The sequence below is a fragment of the Mycteria americana genome, chromosome 5 (assembly GCF_035582795.1).
Source record: "Mycteria americana isolate JAX WOST 10 ecotype Jacksonville Zoo and Gardens chromosome 5, USCA_MyAme_1.0, whole genome shotgun sequence".
Lineage (NCBI taxonomy): Eukaryota > Metazoa > Chordata > Aves > Ciconiiformes > Ciconiidae > Mycteria > Mycteria americana.
In genome coordinates this window covers 57,292,215-57,312,351 of record NC_134369.1, presented here as the reverse complement: position 1 = coordinate 57,312,351, position 20,137 = coordinate 57,292,215, and the positions used below count along the sequence as shown (strand labels likewise).

The 20,137-nt window shown below is 40.9% G+C and overlaps 1 protein-coding gene across 1 annotated transcript; it reads left to right on the top strand.

The window, feature by feature from the left end:
• The first annotated feature begins 14,028 nt into the window (after positions 1 to 14,028).
• Positions 14,029 to 17,671, top strand: LOC142409776 (serine protease inhibitor A3M-like). Its single transcript, XM_075501538.1, has 4 exons — positions 14,029 to 14,674; positions 15,583 to 15,853; positions 16,497 to 16,644; positions 17,477 to 17,671. Exons 1-4 carry the CDS (start codon positions 14,029 to 14,031, stop codon positions 17,669 to 17,671), a joined length of 1,260 nt encoding a protein of 419 aa, XP_075357653.1.
• Positions 17,672 to 20,137: the final 2,466 nt, after the last annotated feature.

The window sequence follows — 20,137 nt, the reverse complement described above, 5'->3', positions numbered from 1 at the left end:
AAGCATTAACACCAGTCTTTGTACAGCTTTGAAATATGCAGACAAATGTATTATGGTAAAAGAAAAACAATGAATAAACATGACATTAAAAAGGTTCTAATTTTGCTATTTTATTTCTGTAATTCAGAGTTAAGACTTAAATATGGCTCAAGCAGGTTTTTTTGACCGGTGTCAACAAACAGTTATTAATATACTGCTCATATACTTTAGATCAGCATAGTAATGCCAGTAATGGTCTTCAGAAAGTCCTCTGCCTTTGGCCTGAGCAGTAAATCCCTGTTCAGCACATAGAAGATTACCTCTGTTAGGAGGAGAACTTTTTGGGAAGGTTGGGCATTTCTTTGTTGCAAAGATGTTTATTTCAAAGGCTACAGACAGCGTGCTGCTTCTGCTCTATGAAGTGCGTAGCTTCGTGTGCGTCTCAAGTCTCTCCTAAAAAGCTCTCTCTTGACTCCCTCTAGTAGCTGTTACCAGTTTCGGCATGCATCTTGAGCTGTGGTTCCTGTTATTCCATAAACAAAATACGTGCCATCTAGATCATACTTTTTTTAATAGATTATGACAGGAAAACAAGAAAAGTGCTTAGAAGCTATCAGCTTTTTGTAGAGAAACCTGCTTCCAAATTAAAATCACAGTGAAGAAAAACTCTTCTGTGTGGCGTTCAAATCGGGCAATAAGGAAGAATAAATTTAATATTTCCCAAACTGAAAACTAGATGTACTCAAATGGTTTTCATTTGTCTTTGACTACATCACTCGATCCATAGAAAACATTGACAGAGGGTACTTTTCTACAGGTTCTTACAGATCTTTGTAATTTATATTGATCTAGAGGCACTGCAGATCTTGCTAGGTCACAAACAGTTTTCTGACATAACCGGATCTTGCAGCTTGCTTACCTGTAAAAATGTATAGCAATGCATTTGGATGTAAATCCAGAAAACCTAACAGAAAAAGGGGGGAAAAAAAAGGCATATTTACACAGCAAAGTAAATTAGAATTATGATGAAAAACTACAGAAAATGGAAGTCATGATCAAATCAGGGAATGCCCTCTGCCAAAAAGAACAATCCCACAACATTAAACCTAAAACTGTAATAAGAAAGGACAATGACAACTTTAGAAGAAAACTTTGCAGAAGTCATAGTGTATAAAAATATATTCTTTTTCAAAGATGTCAGAAACCTGCCAGAGAGCCTGAGGGGCCAGTAGATGTTCAAAGTGTAAAAGAAGTGCTCAAGGAGGATACTGGCAAAACAGAAAAGCTCAAGCCATTGCATGTGTACTTCTTTTGCAGTGGTTGAGCCTGAGCAACTATTTCAAGTTGAACTAACAATGGAAGAGTTTTAGAAAAAAAAATCAAAGAGAAAGTAACAACAAATTGCCAGGAGTGTTTAGTATGCATGAAAGAGCTCTTAGCTGTCTCAAGAAGAAAAATGTTAAGCTTTCCACTGTGATGCATCAGTTAGACTGGTCTCTGTACCAGAGTAATAAGAAGGGACAAATGTGACACAAGTTTGCAAAAAATGATGCAAGTGAGCATGCAGTGAATTGCAGAACAGTTAGTCCAACTTTGGTATTTTGGAAACTGTAGAATTTGTAGTTGTTTGGATAAGTATGACAAAATATTGAAGAACCAACACAACTTTCATAGAATCATTTAGATTGGAAAAGATCTTTAAGATCCTCAAGTCCAACCGTTAACCTAGCTCTGCCAAGTCCACCACTAAACCATGTCCCTAAGTGCCACATCTACACGACTTTTAAAAACCTCCAGGGATGGTGACTCAACCACTTCCCTGGGCAGCGTCTTCCAATGCTTCACAACCCTTTCAGTGAATAAATTTTTCCTAATATCGAATCTAAACTTCCCCTGGTGCAAATTGAGGCCATTCCCTCTCGTCCTATGGCTTGTTACCTGGGAGAAGAGACCGACCCCCACCTCGCTACAACCTCCTTTCAGGTAGTTGTAGAGAGCAAGAAGGTCTCTCCTCAGCCTCCTTTGCTCCAGGCTAAACAACCCCAGTTCCCTCAGCCACTCCTCATAAGACTTGTGCTCCAGACCCTTCACCAGCTTCGTTGCCCTTCTCTGGACACGCTCCAGCACCTCAATGTCTTTCTTGTAGTGAGGGACCCAACACTGAACACAGTATTTGAGGTGTGGCCCCACCAGTGCCGAGTACAGGGGGACGATCACTGCCCTAGTCCTGCTGGCCACGCTATTTCTGATACAAGCCAGGATGCTGTTGGCTTTCTTGGCCACCTGGGCACACTGCTGGCTCATATTCAGGCAGCTGTCAACCAACACCCCCAGGTCCTTCTCTGCCAGGCAGCTTTCCAGCCACTCTTCCCCAAGCCTGTAGCGTTGCATGGGGTTGCTGTGACCCAAGTGCAGGACCTTGCACTTGGCCTTGTTGAACCCCATACAGTTGACCTCAGCCCATCGATCCAGTCTGTCCAGGTCCCTCTGCAGAGCCTTCCTACCCTCAAGCAGATCAACACTCCCGCACAACTTGGTGTCATCTGCAAACTTACTGAGGGTGCACTCGATCCCCTCGTCCAGATCATTGATAAAGATATTAAACAGGACTGGCCCCAACACAGAGCCCTGGGGAACACCACTTGTGACCGGCCACGAACTGGAGTAAAATCCATTCACCACCACTCTGGCCCTGGCCATCCAGCCAGTTCTTTACCCAGCGAAGAGTACACCCGTCCAAGCCATGAGCAACCAGTTTCTCCAGGAGAATGCTATGGGAAACTGTGTCAAAGGCTTTACTAAAGTCTATGTAGACAACAGCCTTTCCCTCATCCACTAAGCGGGTCATCTTGTCATAGAAGGAGATCAGGTTAGTCAAGCAGGACCTGCCTTTCATAAACGCGTACTGACTGGGCCTGATCACCTGGTTGTCCTGTACGTGCCACGTGGTGGCACTCAAGATGATCTGCTCCATAACCTTCCCCAGCACCGAGGTCAGGCTGACAGGCCTGTAGTTCCCTGGATCCTCCTTCCGGCCCTTCTTGTAGATGGGCATCACATTTGCTAACCTCCAGTCAACTGGGACGTCCCCAGTTAGCCAGGACTGCTGGGAAATGATGGAAAGGGGCTTGGTGAGCACTTCTGCCAGCTCCCTCAGTACTCTTGGTGGATTTCACCTGGCTCCATGACTTGTGCGTGTCTAAGTGGTGTAGCAGGTCGCTAACCATTTCCCCTTGGATTATGGGGGCTCCATTCTGCTCCCTGTCCCCATCTTCCAGCTCAGGGGGCTGGGTACCCAGAGAACAACTGGTCTTACTGTTAGAGACTGAGGCAAAGAAGGCATTAAGTACCTCAGCCCTTTCCTCATCCTTTGTCACTGTGTTTCCCCCCGCATCCAATAAAGGGTGGAGATTCTCCTTAGCCCTCCTTTCGTTGCTAATGTATTTATAGAAACTTTTTAAATTGCCAGTAGCCAGAATCCTTTACCAAAGGATTCTTTGAAAGAGTTGATATGTGTGTGAATTACAATGGTTTGATTGATATATGTCACATAGTTTAGAAAAAAGATAAGATTCCTCAACGAAGGGTCTCAAAAAACCCCTAAGCTAGTAGGGAGGGAAGACCCTTTATAAGCCATAAGTTCAGGCATGTGTTATTCAGAGAAGTCAGAGGTCATGTGGGACTTTAATGAATTGTGAGGTGACACATTTTGCTGGTGGTCCCACCTTGTTCATTCGTAAGGATCTCATGATACTCAGTGACTGGCTGATAAAATGGCAGAGGAAAATCACTGCCAATAAACAAAAAGCAAAGAATACGAGGAAAGAAGCCCTTGTTTTATATAGGGCGTGCTGGTCTCTTAAGTTAGGCATTGCCACTCAGGATAGAGATTTTCCAGTGATGCTGGATAGGCCACTGAATATGTCATCTCCATGCTCAGTGCTCATGAAAAAGGAAACCAAGCAGTGGGAGATAGGAAGAAAGGAAGAGAGAGAAAGGAAACATCAGCGTGCCCCTGTGCCATGGTACGCTCACACTGTGTACACTATGTGCAGCACTGGATACCGAACTAGATGAACCCTTAGTCTAAGCTAAGGGTGGCCATTTTATATGGCTTATAGGATAAAGTTATCTGTACATATACTGTGTATCTATGGGCTCAACTCAGAGCCAGAGCCTAAGTGTTTATTTCCTTTTGCTACGCCCAAGGGTGTCTAAGACAACAGTATGAGGCTGGCAGTTAAGAGCACTTTTATTTCCTCAATTAACAGCAACACTTCTATCACCTCAGTGGTTCAGTAGGAAATAACTAAAAATCAAAGCTGACTTATATGACTCAGTAGTTTAGGAGCATTCATTATAAAAAAAGAAGTGCATTTTTTGGGGGTAGTTTACAAGGGTCTTTTTATCACTTCTTTGAATGATTGAAGTGAATTTACATTTTTATGCTTATTTGCAGTTTTGGTCTTTTTACAGTCACTGATCATACTTTTTACAGTCACAATAATGCCTTGATATTTACCAGTGTACCTTCACAAAGACTCTAACCAGATATACCATATCTCTTATTTAATGTTTCTGGGTTTTGTTCTTTTATTTATCTATCAAATATATATATATATATATATTTAATGGGAATATCTCATTACTAGCCTGTTTGTCCCATCAGATTCATACCAAACTTTCCTGTTGGTTTTTTTTTTTTTTTAATGTGAATTAGCTCTCAGTATACCAGGTCTGAACTATTTTTCCTCTATATCTATGACCTTACAGTATATGACAAAACTATTTTAGTCCATGAAAAAAGGCAAATGAGAATAAAACGATGAGTGGCAAAATAACAACTTCCTCATTGTACAGGTCCCCTACAATTGATGCACAAATTCTTTCCATCCTGACTTCAATAAATAAGTGCTTGATTTAAACTATTGTAAACAATTACTTTCCTTCCAGTCAGTTTTTTTCTACAATAGCTTTTAGATAATGTGATAGTCCCATTTTGGTATTATCTTCACATCCAATAAATGACATTTTTCTCCCAAGAGAAATTTCAAGATGTTGAATTTTCCAAAGCTGTGACAAAAATTTAAAATCTCAACAGTTTTCCTGAAAATGGTTTTGAAATTTTCTTCTATTTTATTGGTAAATGGTAGAAAAGTTTATCACTTGACAGCATCTTATAAAAGTTTTACGTTAGTGTGGAACATTTTCATAATTTCTGTTTGAAAATGTTGACAAAGTCAATGCATTCCTGAAAATGTTCTGATTTCTCTGACTCTGCTTTCTTACATGGAAATTGTTCCCTCAGACAGCTTCCAAGAAATTTTTCTGGAAAGGATTTTTAAGGGGGACAATAAGGGCTACAGGAAGAATCTGGGTTCTTGCACAGTCTAGGAAAGTTTCTTAGATGCAGAAAAAAGTTGAAGTGAACATTTGTGAAGTAGTTTGTAAGTAATACACTGCTGAAGTTGTAGCTCAGTTATAAGCCTACTACCATGAAAGATGAAGTAGACACCCCCAGCTCAAAGGATTTATGGACTTCTTAGCTTTGGCTGTGCACTGAGTGCCCATGGAGCAATAGTAGAAATAACTGGTTTTACAGTAAACTATGAAGGGAAATATGTTTAGAACGTGCTGGTAAAAAAATGCCTCCTTTGGAGACAGTGAATCCTCTTAGGCTTAATCCTGGCTTGCAGGACTCTGTTTCTGGTGAGGACATCCTAGTCACTGTGCTTCACAAATTACTTCAGGAGGGATCTCAATAGTTCAGAGATCTCCGGAGAGCAGGGGATGCTAAGTGTCATCTGTTCTGTAATATTTGGGTGTTGGGTTTGGAGTTACAGTAATTATGAGTGTGGAGGCGAATTAGAAAAACAAACGTGTTTGTTAAGAGATTAATTCAATCATCATTAGTATGAGAGCTGGAGCATTCACAAAGGCTGGAGACCAGTTCAAACTGGTTTTCATAATCCCCACCCACCTAAGTTCTACCGAAGGTATTAATTTAAAAATGTTGCATCATCAAGGAAAAAAAAATACTCTCACTGGCTGATCAATGAACCTGAGAGCAGGACATCGTCACCTAGAAGTTCTTGTGACCTGATTAACCTCTTTGCTCTCTACGGCTCAGCCCCATTCTTGCTGACCCCAGCCCTAGGAGTGCCATAATGCTCTGCTGCTCTATGGAAGAAGACACCTGGTTATTCTTTGAAAATCAGTCTGGGCTTTCCCTCGTCCCCAAAGGTTGACTTTTGATGAAGGATCTTGCTGTGACTCCTTTGGGAATGTCTTCCTCCATGATTCTTCAACAGGCTCTATTGGCCACTGCTCTCCAAGCTGATGGAGGGAGCAGGGAGTAGAGGCATGGTGTGCCAAGGAGATGAAAGTGGTCTGCAAGTGACTGTGGGTGATGTGAAGAAAGGCAGGAAAAGAATGTCAGAGCAGATATCAATATGTAGGAGCCGACACTAGACAGGGTATTGACTAGTTTGGGGTAGGGAAGTTTTGATCTGTACTGAAATAGTCACAATTCCAACAGTTTTCTGTTAAAACTAACAAATTTGAGATGCTTGTGTAATGGCTAATTAGAAGGAAAAATGGCTTTTTTTACTTGTCTTGGGTATTGATCTAGAGTAGGATTTTTAAAAGCTGTGCAGTGCTGGCCTAAACCTTCTCCCAACATAGTTAAAAGCAGTGGCCAGAATAAAGCTTAATTTACACTATATCCATTAAAATAAAATTGAAACCTGCCTCCCTTCTGCATTTGTTCCCTGGTGGACTCCTGTGTTTGTACCCTCATTTTCAACAGAGCTGTTCTGTATGAGTAGAGAGACTGACAAGGAGTAATAAACAATGTAAATTGCCTCTGTGGCTTGCAAGACCACTTTCTAGGTCCTTTCTTTGAGCATTAGCCAAAATCCATATTGTGTGCTGGGGCAGCTGAGCTTCTGAGTCACAGAATAATGTCATTACTGTTTACTTCAATCCACTTTGATCAGCCTTACCTGGTCAGCTGTGTGATTAAAGGTAGGCATTTGATTCGGTATCACTCAGGAGTACAGAGGAGGTAAAGGAAACAATTCAGATGAGATGGTCTCAGATAGCAGGGTCAGTGGACCAAATGGGAAGGTGAAGAAGAACTTTTTAATGAAGGCTTTCAAAATAATGTTAGTTGCTTAAGTCTTGAATTACTCATTGGGATGGTTCTTGTTAACTATATTTTCATGTGGTATAGACACACATTTATTACAATTTTAAGTACTATATTGCTGTTGGAAACCCATAATTAATTGATTAATTTCTTTCTTTCTTTAACGCAAGAACATTATTAGGAAAGAAGGATGGGCCAGTAGTTACACAGCATTGGGCTGGGACTTGGGAGTTTCTGCTTCCCTTCCCAGCTCAGTCACAGGTTCACTTTGAATAAACTTAGCTTCCTGTCTGCTTATAGCTATCCACTGAGGATGATCACCCTTCCTTTCTCTGTTTAAACAGTCAGAGAGGGATTCATAGGTAAATAGTGTGATTTTAAAGGCACAACACTGGACTGGCAGCAGATGAAGAGGTTCAGGTGAAATGATCCCTGCTAGGATGGTGCTTGGGTCAAACTGGAAGGTGAAAAAGAACTTTTTAGTGAGCACAATGATCTTATCCTTCTCTATTTTCCTGTACAAGATTCTTGTGTTGTAGGTACTGGCAACAGATAATTTGCATTTCCTAGTCATGAAAGAAAAAAAATCTGGTAAAAGGGTTGGTTTGGGCAGTGTCATGTGGTGCATGCAGATTATTAACACTTGCAATTTATGTGTGCTTAATCACCCCTCCCCATGCTGTAATGTACCAGGTAGCTAGCAGTTCTTAGATGCAAGTACTAAGCACACCAGGAAAGAAGACACTTTCTGGAAAGTCCAGAGGGCTTTTTATGGAAGTTCACAACTGAGGAACATTTCCAATTTCATTCTGAAGCTGTATAAAGCTGCATCCTGCAGACCACAGATTTTCAAATTATGTATCACTGTTACCGAGGGACATGCCATGATATCAAACTGATAAAAAATGATCCTGTCTTCATTAAATACAATAAAGAACTGAAACGATGCTCAAGGCCATTGAAAGTAAGTTTTTATTTTTATGTAATCTTATCTCAGTGAGGAAGTTAGATGTGTCATTTTTATCTTACAGATGAGAAAACTGAAGCCCATCAGACAGTGTTAGTGATGTTCCCAAGGTCAAAGCTGAGCTGCCTAACAGAGCTAGCAATCTATCCTGAATTTTCAACCCAGTGGTTTTCTCATCAGGCAGTCCATGCCATCCTGAAGTCATTCCAGTATCCTGAACAGTATTTGGGCAATGGAAAATAATCTTGGAGATCTTTATAGTCAATAAGATTACAACATGGTTATTTTGTCAACTATTTTGGGGGTTAGAAGGAAAAGGAAACGGAATGCATACTATTCTTTCACAAGACATCTGTTGGAAATCATTCTGATATGAACATCTCAGAAAGCTATTCTGTTACTAATATTAGGATTACAGAAACACTCAAGTCTGAAAAGAAACTCCGTGGTGAAGCTGTTACATGCAAAAATAATGAAAAACAGGCCTTCGTTTGAAAGATTCTGGCATCTAAATAAAGGTTTCTAATGTTAGAGCAACCTGCCTACTCTCCTGCCCCTTTTCCAGGAGGGCTCAATTCTGCTATAGGTCCTGTGTCATATCTGCCAACCTGCACACTTCTGCAGTACTATACTATTGGTATAGTATATTTTTTTTTAAATTCTAGCCCCTGCTCTCTACTTAGTTCATTATACTATCAGTGATGCCAATTCAAATGAAAAAAAGTTCTGTGAGCAGAACTTCCCCCTCCTCGTGAATGTTCTCATCACTATATACAGACTGTATTTCATCCCCATTTCACATTCCCTTTCTAAACTAATGACTTTTACCTTCCTGGCAGGACAGTGGAGGAGATTCTCCAAGAAGTATTGAAAGCATGGCAAGACCACTGTTGCAGATTGGGCCTTTTTTTCTTCATTATATACCTCATCCAGACTAGAAGAACCATAGTTCACCAGACATGCATACATCTTCAATCTTAACAATTTTCCCTGCACTCTGACTGATTTCCCTGATTTTCCTGATCCTTCCCAAAGACTATTAAATAACTTGAAACTATCATGGAGGAAAGGAGGGGAAGGCAATGTCCATTTCCTTCCTAATTCTAGACTCCGTTTCCTTCATATTGCTGCTATGTCAATATACTTGTGGTCTATGTACTTTACACTTACAAATCTTTGTGTTATTTGTGATATAATAGATCTATAGGGATAAAGATTTTTTGATATTTTTAACCTATGTGTCTGTGAGCCGTAATCCCAGAACAGCTATTATTGTTGCTAAATTGACACGAAAACAGTAATTTCCTGACCTAAGGTGTAGAAGCATAACAAAAACACTGGACAAGTTGAATGGTTCTGTTGTCATCAAATATACCAGCCATTGGTTAATTAAGATCTCTTTAAACCTGCTTTGGAATGATTTGTTCAAAACAAAACAAACTGGCAGGAAGCTGTTTGCAAGATGTTGGTAAATGCAAATATTATATGGGTTTATTTCTTCCAAAGAAGTCAAAATGTGAGTTGGGATGTGGTATAGGTACTGACCTACATGAAGTACACAGCAGTAACATAGACTTGGGTAATGTAGACTTTGTCATGGTTTTAATTATCAGAAGGAATAAACCACATCTGTTTGGTTATTTCAGTATTCTGGACTTTTATTCCTATTAAAAATAAGTAGGAGAGAAGCAAGATCTAGTTCACTAGATGAATGATCAGTATGAATCTGGTTAATGTGGTTTCATGACATAGTTTTAGAGTTGAAATTGTAGTCAGTAGAGAGGTGGGACTGTGAATGGCTCGTGGCAGCACGTGGTACACCTGGCATGCGTGCATCTGTTCATCGTTTTAGTTTAAAGCTGGTGTAGCACCTTATTGCTGCTGCTATAATGAAATGCCAGGGAAATGCCTTGTTAAAGTGTAGCTCCACATTATTAAAAACAAAACAGTAATTACAAGGCCTCACAAATGAAAAAGAAAACAAGAGGCTTATAACCATTTTGTAATACAGTTCGTCCTTGACCACCATGACCTGTCATTCACCTAGGCTTTGATGAGTAAAATAATTTCTATGTTTATGAACTTTTACAGCCAGAATTAGAAGGAGCATGTAAAAAGGAAAGGGGAAAAAGAAACAAAGAGGAAAACAAAGAAGGGGAGTGTCAAGACAAGGTTTATCTGTGTTCTGTCTCCATGTTTATCTCTGTTTGTAATGATAAAATCACGCATGTGAGTAAACAAGTACAAAGGAAAAAGAGTCATCACAAATGGGGAAACGTATTTCATGTCACCGCTCAATCATGGGCTTTGTTGTTAAGTGGAAAAATTCAGTCAGCTTGATCCACTAGCATTTTATTCCTATTGGAAAAAGTTAATAGAAACAAGCATTCGGTTTTTTTCATTCCAACAATTTAAATTTGCAAGAGGGACAAGGAGAAGGAAAAGTGGGTGCGCACATGCAGTATGTGCATGTGTGGGAGTAGAGAAAACACCTTGCTACTTGTATTCCCACCACCTGCCCGAGACAGTAACTCGGATGCACGGAGAACTGAGATATATGAAGGGACCACATCAGTCAGAGTAGGAAACCCATCAGGGAAACGTCTATCACATATCCTCTCGATGGCATGCAATTACAGTCAGATTGAGAAGGTACAGGCAATCAGTTCAGAGTCCATATTCAGGGTGAGGATCAAGAGGAAGACTCGGCTCTGGTCAGACTTCGGAAGAGTGCCGAGCTGCTGTGACGTGTGACTGTCAGCTCCGTGTGTGCTTCAGCACAGCACAGAAAGTCTGACTTCTGGCACCAAGAGTTAGCATCTGTTTCCAGTGGTTCCAGGCACAACTTCTGGTTTCCAGTAGGGTCCCAATTACACAATATTTGCGCTAAGCTCCTCCGCATGGTCAGAGGCAACAGACAGAAAGTCACAGCTACCATTCAAATGGCTGAAGAGTATTAGCTCCACTAGCTGAATTGCGGAGACAATCCTCGGAAACCCCATTTCATCAATATTTGCTCTGTTTCCTCCTTTTTTTTGGTTGGCTCTAATTTTTATCAGATCTGTTTAATATTTAACAGTGGAAATTAAGCAGAAGATGATGTAGCAGTATAAGTAACTGTGGAGAACAGCACGGTCAGCTGAATGCAGCAGGGCTTCTGGTTTTGTAAGTACTGCACGTGCATTTTTCTTAGCGACTTGCAAATGATGCTTTCTGTGATTGGTAGAATTTTCAGGTTAGGTTAATTTAATTCGTCTGCTTGTGACTTGGTTGTGTGCGGATGTTGCCATGAAATATTAATCAAGCAAACATGCAAGGGACCAGTGGGACCTGCTGTTCTGGGGGAATATGCTTAGCCTGAAATTAGAATAAAGTAACCTTTGAAGTCATGGGGACTCATTAAGTAGTTTTTAAAGCAGAATACTGATGAAATCACCTTTTAGGTTGGAAACAGCCTTCACAGTGACCGGAAATTAGCATAATCCCACTAGCGACTGAACAACCGGGTCCAATTTATAAACTCTTCTGGTGACTTAATGTATAAAACAACCATTGAATTGCTAAGGCCAGGCTCCCTAATTAGGACTGGGGTGAGTGTAGGGGGTGGGTGGAAGGCTGCAATTTAAATTTAATTACACCTTTTATTCCCATAGACAAACTAATCTGTGGTTTGGCAGAGAATTATTTTCTGAATTTCCAATTTGCATATAAAAAATACAGCCCAGATTTAATAAAGCCTTTCCAGTTTCTTCAGCTGTGAAATGGTAACAAAAAATATTTGTGGCTGAAATTTTTCTAATTTCAAAATGTTGAAATTAATATGACAAACATCTCTAAAGGGAAAAATATGTGGGGAAAACTTGAGGACAATATTCAGTGTTTTCCAGCTTCTGGTAGAAGTACTTCTTTAACATTTCTGTAGAGAGCTGTTATACTAAGAGAAGTTTTTTAACTGATCTGTTATAGTAGAAGTTAAAAACAGAGCCATGCCTAATATAAGCCTGCTGAAGAAAAAACATACTCTTTGCTTCAGAAATTCATCGAAATTTAGGCTAAGCTCTGTTTGGACACAGGAAGTGGTCATGGACAGACAAAAATTATCCTCTTTTTGACTTAAATGTGCAATTGCTCAAATAACTAGAGAAAAACAGTCTATGAAATGTTAAATAGCAAGTACTTTTTAAACACCCTCTCTACTACATGATTGCTTCATTTGTCTGCAGTACATAAGGGGTTTTTTTGACTGGGAGGAAGAGGGATAGTTCTGCTTAAAACAGATGCAAATAGTTGAATCATATTCCCATCTAGGGCCATACTCCATCTTTTGGTTTAAGGAAATTAAAATTTAGCGTTACCACTGTTTACTGCAGGTCACTGCAGTGGTCACTGTCTGCTCTCAGACATACTCAGCATACTTAGCTCCTAGCAAATATGAGAACACACAGCTAGTGTATATGTTTGCTATAAAAACAAGAAAGACCACCATACCAATAAAAAAATAAAGCAACTAGTTAATCACCAAGAATCCTGGAACTTGTGCTGCCCTCAGAAACTCTATCTAAATCTTGTTTAGATATCAGATACAGTTATCTTTCACATCTGGGAAAGAATACAGGACCAAGAGAACTTTACCTTGGCAGGACATGGGAAAATACATTCCTGGAAGAGAAGGATACAAACAGGCTGTGTTGGCTGGAAACCAGAAGAAGAGGAGCCATAACAATAGAAGAGTTCTAGAAATTTTTTCATGTAGAAGCTGTGAGGGCAAAAGCTTATTTTCACAGATAGCTTGTTATGTTCCTGAACAGGGTTTATGAGATGCCTCCCCAGAATAGCAGGGAACTGAATTAAGTAAACTAGAGACTTGTTGCAGCTCTTATGGAGGGCAGGAGGCTCATGTGAAGTATATCATGTCAGCATTAGGAGAACAAACATAATGAAGAAACTTGTCATCTCCAAGGGGATTAATCTGAGTGTCCTTTGATTTCCAAATGGGATCTGTGCTCCTCTTTTCCTCTTGGACCCAGGTCCTTCCTGTGTCTCTAGAGGGAGCCACACATTCCATGCAGATTAACCCATGGTGAGGGGCAAACCACCATTTCACAAGTTATGAACACTTGTTGCAGCCCCGCCAAAGAAGGGTCCCTTTTTTCCAAACGTACACCTCATTATCTGGTGCAAACCTACTGCTTCCCACATGTCTTTATGCCCACTTCTGAGTGCCCTGCTGCCATGGCACAGGATGCCCCAGGCTTTTGCCTTGAATTTTGCCTTGAAGTTTATGTAGATGACTTTCATCCATCACTTATCAGCTGTGCCAATGACTGGCCATGTGAGTAAGTAGCCATGAAGTAAACAGGGGTGTGAATTTAACAAGCACCGGATAGTCCATGATAGCCATCCGTCCGTGTGCTGCTGCCCTGATGAAAGTGAGGGAATTTATCCCACTTCCAGTGAGAAGTGAGCTGCCTCACATTTACTAAACTGCATTTGGGCAGGTACTGTGGAGTATTTGATGTCTTTGAAACCCACACCCTGTCTTACCTCATGGTAACTTGTTTGTTTAGATGTACCCTATAGGAGACAATGACCCAGGGAAGATCATGTCATTGTTAATAGAGATTATTAAGGACTTTGGCTCTATACTTTCATTGCCAATGAAGAAGAGAATTGCCTTTTCAGGGCAGTTACAATGGAATATTATGGTTTATTATGCCTGACATTTTAATTTATAATTTGGTTGAACTTATTAATGACATTTGACATTGTGTCCATGGGCACTTTAAATATCCTATATATATTAGATCTTTACAGTTGCACTATATAATATTTATGCTAACAAACTATTCATTATTTCTTACTACCAAGCTCATCATTACCATCTGCTCATCTAATGACTGTTTATTTTGTGACAGAATAATTTGAAAAGAAGATGAAGTATCTCCTGTGCCTGTGTTTACTCCTTGCTGTTCTTTGTGCCGTAACCTATTGCCACCATGAAGACAGTTGCCATGAAGTCAATAATACTAATCTGCACGATGGAACAGAAAATTTATTAACACATAACTGTGACAAGCGAGGCTCTAACTATGCAGATTTTGTATTTAGATTTTACAAGCAGGCTATATTAAAAGAAGATGATAAAAATGTTTTCTTTTCTCCCGTGAGCATCTCCACTGCCTTTGCCATGCTGGCTGTTGGTGCTAAGTCAACCACTCTGTCTCAGATTTTTGAAGGACTGGGCTTTGACGATCTGACTGAGACTCGCATCCATGATATACATGAAAGCTTTCATAAAGTTTTAGCAGTACTGAACTGTAGTGATGTTAACATCACATTAAATATAGGGAATGCCCTTTTTACAGCTCTTGGGTATGAACCACAGGAGACATTTTTACAAAATACCAAACAATTTTATGATGCAGAATTTTTTTCTAGCAATTTCCATAAACCAGAAGAATCTAAGAAGCAAATCAATAAATATGTAGAGGAGAAAACCAAGGGAAAAATTCCTGAATTAATTGCTCGTCTCGATCCAAGTACTGTATTGGTTCTTGTCAACTACATTTACTTTAAAGGTAAGATATTTAACATAATATTCAAATACATGATTTTGATGCGAAACAAAAATTGTAGGGAACTCTTGATGATTTATTAGCAGAGTGACTATTTAGGAAAGAGCTAAACTGTGCAGGACCTTCAAAGTCAAGATTAGATCTGGTCAAAAGCAGGTTATCTGATTGTTGAAAAATATTGATTGCTTGATTTTGGCCCAGTTTGCCTGAAAGCTGTGGACAGAGAAGTCCCACTCTAGTGAACTGCCTCATAGACAGGGACCCACTACACGCAGCTTCGCTGGTCTGAGGTCATAATGACTAAAGATGTTTCCAAGATCTCTACGCTGACTGTCAAGTCAAACTTCCAGTCAAACTTAGTGGACTGACATCCTTGCTCTTCCAGGGTCCCCAGTATTACGGTAGATCTACTAGGTACACTGCATGAAAACTTGGGACATAGCATTTTGAGGGCCTGTGCTTCTGGAGCCCTGCTTGAATGTTAGGATCCTTTATTCTGCTGATGAATTGTTCACCAGGCTGAGTGCAGTCAGCTTGCATCGGGTACGGCCTAACAGGAAAGGCATAACAAGGTCCTGTGGCTGAATGTTCAAGTGATTGAATTTCAATGAGACAAAAGGCATGAGTGTTGGGAACATATGGCTACAACAGAAGCAGGACTCTCTTAGTTAGTCCTCATCAACCTTTAGTTGTTTTTCAGCAAGACAGGACTTACTTACACTATGCTGAACTTACTGCACAGCTAAAATGCTTTATTGTGTGTTATGCAGGAGGTTGAAGTGATTTAGTGATCCTCTTCTCCCATAAACGGTCCTCCAGCCTCCTAACATTTAAGTTGGTCTGATTTATATCAGCCATTTTTTATGATCTTCACAGGTTTGAATGCAACATCTTCTCTTTTCCCCCATTAGCTGCCTGGGAGAAGTCTTTTGATCCTTTGCGTACATATGAGGATGATTTTTTTGTGAATACAAATGCATCTGTTAGAGTCAACATGATGCAGAGTGACAGCGACTATGACAGTTACTACGACCAGGATCTCTCTTGCGAGGTGGTAGAGCTGCCTTACCAGGGCACTGCACGAGCATTGCTCATTCTGCCTGATGATGGAAAGATGAAGCAAGTGGAAGATGCTCTCTCCAAGGAAACTGTTTGTAAATGGGATAACAAACTTGCGACCAGGTAACTCTAGGTAGATGGATTACTATATTTGAGGACACATCATTATTTTTAAGAGAAAACATTAATTTCAGATCACCTCGTCCTGGATATAATGACCTGATTTCATAAAGCGGGGTTTTAAGCGATTCCCAAGACAAGTCAGAGCAGAGCATAACTGATAAGCAACTGCAGGCTCTCTGACCTGACAGAAGGGGACACAGCAGTGTAACACCTGCCTCAAGACTTGCTTGGCTACCTTTTGGCTACCATACCTCTTCTTTCATGGTGCTAACATCATTCATTTGCTTTACAGTGTCTTAGATTTTCTCCTTTTCCCTTCTTTTAGCCTTCCCACAGTTGGTCTGCTTACCCTCTGTAGCCCTCTATCCACAAAACTCTGCTAGCTGTGTATGTGGCACTGGGGTGAAAGAGTGGCAATGAAGAAATTTGTTTCTTTTTCCAAAATCAAAGAGAGAATGTAGGTACAAGGAGATGGCACATCTCTCTGGATGCCAAAATTGCTCAGAGAATACAAATGCTACCATCAAGCAAATCAGCAATCGAAAGAATGCTTTCAAGTGTCACTGAATTGCACACTATCCAGCCTGCTGGCTGAAACAAGGCTGCAATGCTTCACTGCTGTTTCATTTTCTTTGTTCAACAGGAGAATAAATCTGCAGTTACCAAAGATTTCTATTAGTGGGTCTTACGACGTTAAAAATCTGTTTGAGGAAATGGGCATTACTGAAGTATTCTCTAGTAATGCTGATCTGTCTGGAATTAGTGGCAGCCGTGATCTTCAGGTTTCACAAGTAAGTGAACAGACAGAGCTGGTGATGGGGCAGTGGATCGTTGCTCTGATCAATTATATCTGGGGTTTTTAAAGACTTGCTTTCCCTCCTTGTCCTACTGAAATTACAAGTAAAACTCACAAAGATACGTAGGGACTTGCTTAGTAATTGTGTTTTTCTAAAGAGAGGGTCTGCTGTCCCACCTTTGTATTGTTTTAATATTGCTATTAAAAGGCTGGATATTAAGTACATGGAAAAGCTAGACAAGATTTTAAATGATTTCTTGGCACTGGAATATGATTGTTTAGATGTGATTGTGTCAAGTAAATTATAAATGAGGAGCGTATTTTGATATTTGTGTTGATTAGTACCTAATTTTTTAATATTCTCAAAGTTCCCAGGAAACTTCCAGTTTGCAGTAGCAGAATTTCACCATGTCAGTTTAAGCTACAATTTAATTTGGCAAAGATGGCAAATACTGCCCCTGTATGAGCATTTACATAGCAGTCTTCCATTAACCTTGGAATAACTGAGAAGTGTTGCTAGTGGAAGTCCAAACCATCTCAGAAAATAAATCAGCTAGTGCATGGGCTATTATTATCGCCCTCTACTCAGCACTGGTGAGGCTGCCTCTATAGTGTGTCCATTTTTCTTTTTGGCACTCCCCATTCAGTCCTCACATGGAAAACACTCCTGTTGCAGGCTGTTGGAGATTTACCATACAAGAAAGTTTGGTCCACTGGATTTTATCGCTCCTTTCTTTTCCTAAATATTCCATAAGAAGAGCATGTATCTTCACCCCCTGCTTGCTGTCCCATGCATAAACCACAGTGTTTGCTCCTTTTCCCTGCAGGCAATTCACAAGGCCCTGCTGGAAGTTGATGAGGCTGGAACTGAGGCTGCAGGAGCCACAGCCATAATCCTTAACAGAGTTTTCCGTCCTTCTGTCACCATCAAATTCAACAGGCCCTTCATTATATTGATTTCTGACAAAGCAACCAGCACCACACTTTTCATGGGGAAAATTGTCAATCCTTCTGAGAAGTAATTGCTGAGTTATTTGGCATGCTGGTTTTCAGCATGAGTTATAATGGCTACAGTGTTTGCATACGTGAACTAGTTAGTGCTACTAACTACTCTCTGATTGAGGGATATTCAGAAGTAAATGAGGAATTTCGTTATCAAACTAATAAGAAAAAAATTGTAAAAAACCCACAAGCAACCGACAGTTTTAAAATGTAACATTTTCCCCAGTTCAGTAATTCAAGTTGTTAACACATTTTCCAAATTGTCCTTGGAAGATTGTTTTTTGTAAAGTCTGCTGTTATTTTTATAAGTGTATTCTCTCTGCTATGTGTTTTTGTCCAGACTGCTTTCCGTTCTCGGTTACTCACCAAAAGCATTATCCCAACAGTTAACAAGCCCCCTGCAATTCTGTTATGTCTTCTCCGGGACTTGCTGATGATCAGTGCTCACCTGAGCCAGTTCCTACAGTTCTTCCTTACACAGCTCTTGGCTGCCTAGGTTGTTGTTGTTTACCCTCAACCAACCTGTTCTTTCTCACATGTTCCAACTCTTTGCCTAGGACGTCTTAAAAAAACATTGACAAAAAAGAGAAAATACCTGAGACAGTAGACTTATTCTGCTGTAGCACTCACTGTAAGTGTCTTTTTGCAGTCCACAGGGTCAGCAAAAAACTTTGAGAGACAGTGACACTAGGCATAAACTGTCAAAGAATTGTCCTGCTACAATGTCATCCATAAATTTTTGCTATGGCTGATGAATAAAATAAGCACTGTCATTGAAATCCATCACATAAGGACTGACTCTCAGTGTCTCCGGTCTCTTTCTATCCTGTTATAAATCTTCTAAAGTCAACAAAAACTTTCAGTCACTCTTATTACCATAGCAGGGTGTCTGTAAAATATGCTATAAAAGCTGTTAAATGAGTCCAACTTTTCTCATATAGAGATGGCGATTCTTTGCATTCCCTCCTTATATGCCTACTTGGGTAAAACCCATTTTCAAGAAATACAGAAACACTGTCTTGTTGTTGTGGGTCTGCAGATCACCCACTCTTACTGCAGTGGAGCACTGGGTCCCAGCGCTCAGCCTTGCCAAAGCCTATAACCAACCCTTCATCGCGCAGCTGCTGCGTCAAGGAGAGACTGACTCCTGCTTTGACAGCTGCTCTCCGACTGCGCTGCTTTGACTCGTGCCGTTGCATGTTGATCCTGGATAAATTTTTTGCAAGTGGACTTTAGTCCCTGTGGCTGGGCAGATGATGCTTTTACATGTACATTGCTCGTTTCTACAGTGGTCCTGGCTATATGCTGTGAGCACTGCGAAGATGATGCAAGCCCCAAATCAACAAGCAAGCTCCCTACCCCTGACATCTCTCTGGTCCTCTGACCTGTTCTCCCAAACTTGGTCCACCCTGCACAGAGGTGCTTTATTGAGACCCATCAGTGCTTGTAGCATGGGTATGGTGTACAGGGGGGCTATGCTTCTGACTTGGGGGGGCCTTGGAGACTGCTGCCTTGTATGAGTCTCTTTGCTCCAAGCAGCAAGAACTCAGTGGAAGCCCTGAGCTATTGCTTCTGCTGGGGCAAGATACCATCACTCAGTGGACTGGGAGATACCACACCTCTGAGCGAAGCAGCGGCTTTTACAGAGTTGAGATCAATGATAACTTCCTGCGGTGTGAGGCAGCCTGCTCTGAGGTGGCTGTACGAACTCAACAAGAGCTGGGAGCAGCTCCAGTGAGATCCCACCCTGATAAATCGGTGCACCAGTACTGATTAGAAGGTAGGATGGTGAGATTTTTATCAGAGTGGGTTGGCAGAAAAACAGGTTCTTGGCCTATTGCTAAAGGAAAGAGGTTAGAAAAAAATCTCACGGTTGCTAGGACAGAGCAGAGGCTTCGGGAAATAACACATGGAGCAACTTCCTGCCCCATCTACCTCCCAGGCCTTTGCTTTTGAGAGTGGAGGCAAGGAACTGCAGGAGGAGAGCAGCACTGGGAGTTTTCACAGTGGAGTGTGAGGAGTGACTGCTTCTGGCAAAAGTATCAAACAGGGCACCTTTGAATGCTGGATGGGCTTGGGAGGTATCTACCAGGGTGTGGGACATCACCACAGTTGTCCTGCTGTTGAGGAACTTCATGCTCCAGACCAGCAGGTTGGCCTGAGCTGTGGCAGGGACCTGGAGTGGGAAGAAGGATTGTCCCAAATCTCTCTGGAAGGGGAGGATGTGGAGAGGACAGGAAAAAAACTAGTCTGTGCCATACATACGTGAAAGGCACAAAAATGCCTATAGTTCACAGTATGGAGATCCATAGAGCAGGGGGCTAAATATACCTGGCTGATGCTACTCTCATCATAGTCCTGATGATGTTCTTAAAGAACCAGACAATCTACAAAGTTTTTGTGGAGACAGGGTGTATTTTGTCCTAACTCCAGGAAAATGGTGTTGGTCTGCCTTTCATCATTTGTCCATCTTGCTTTTGTCTGTC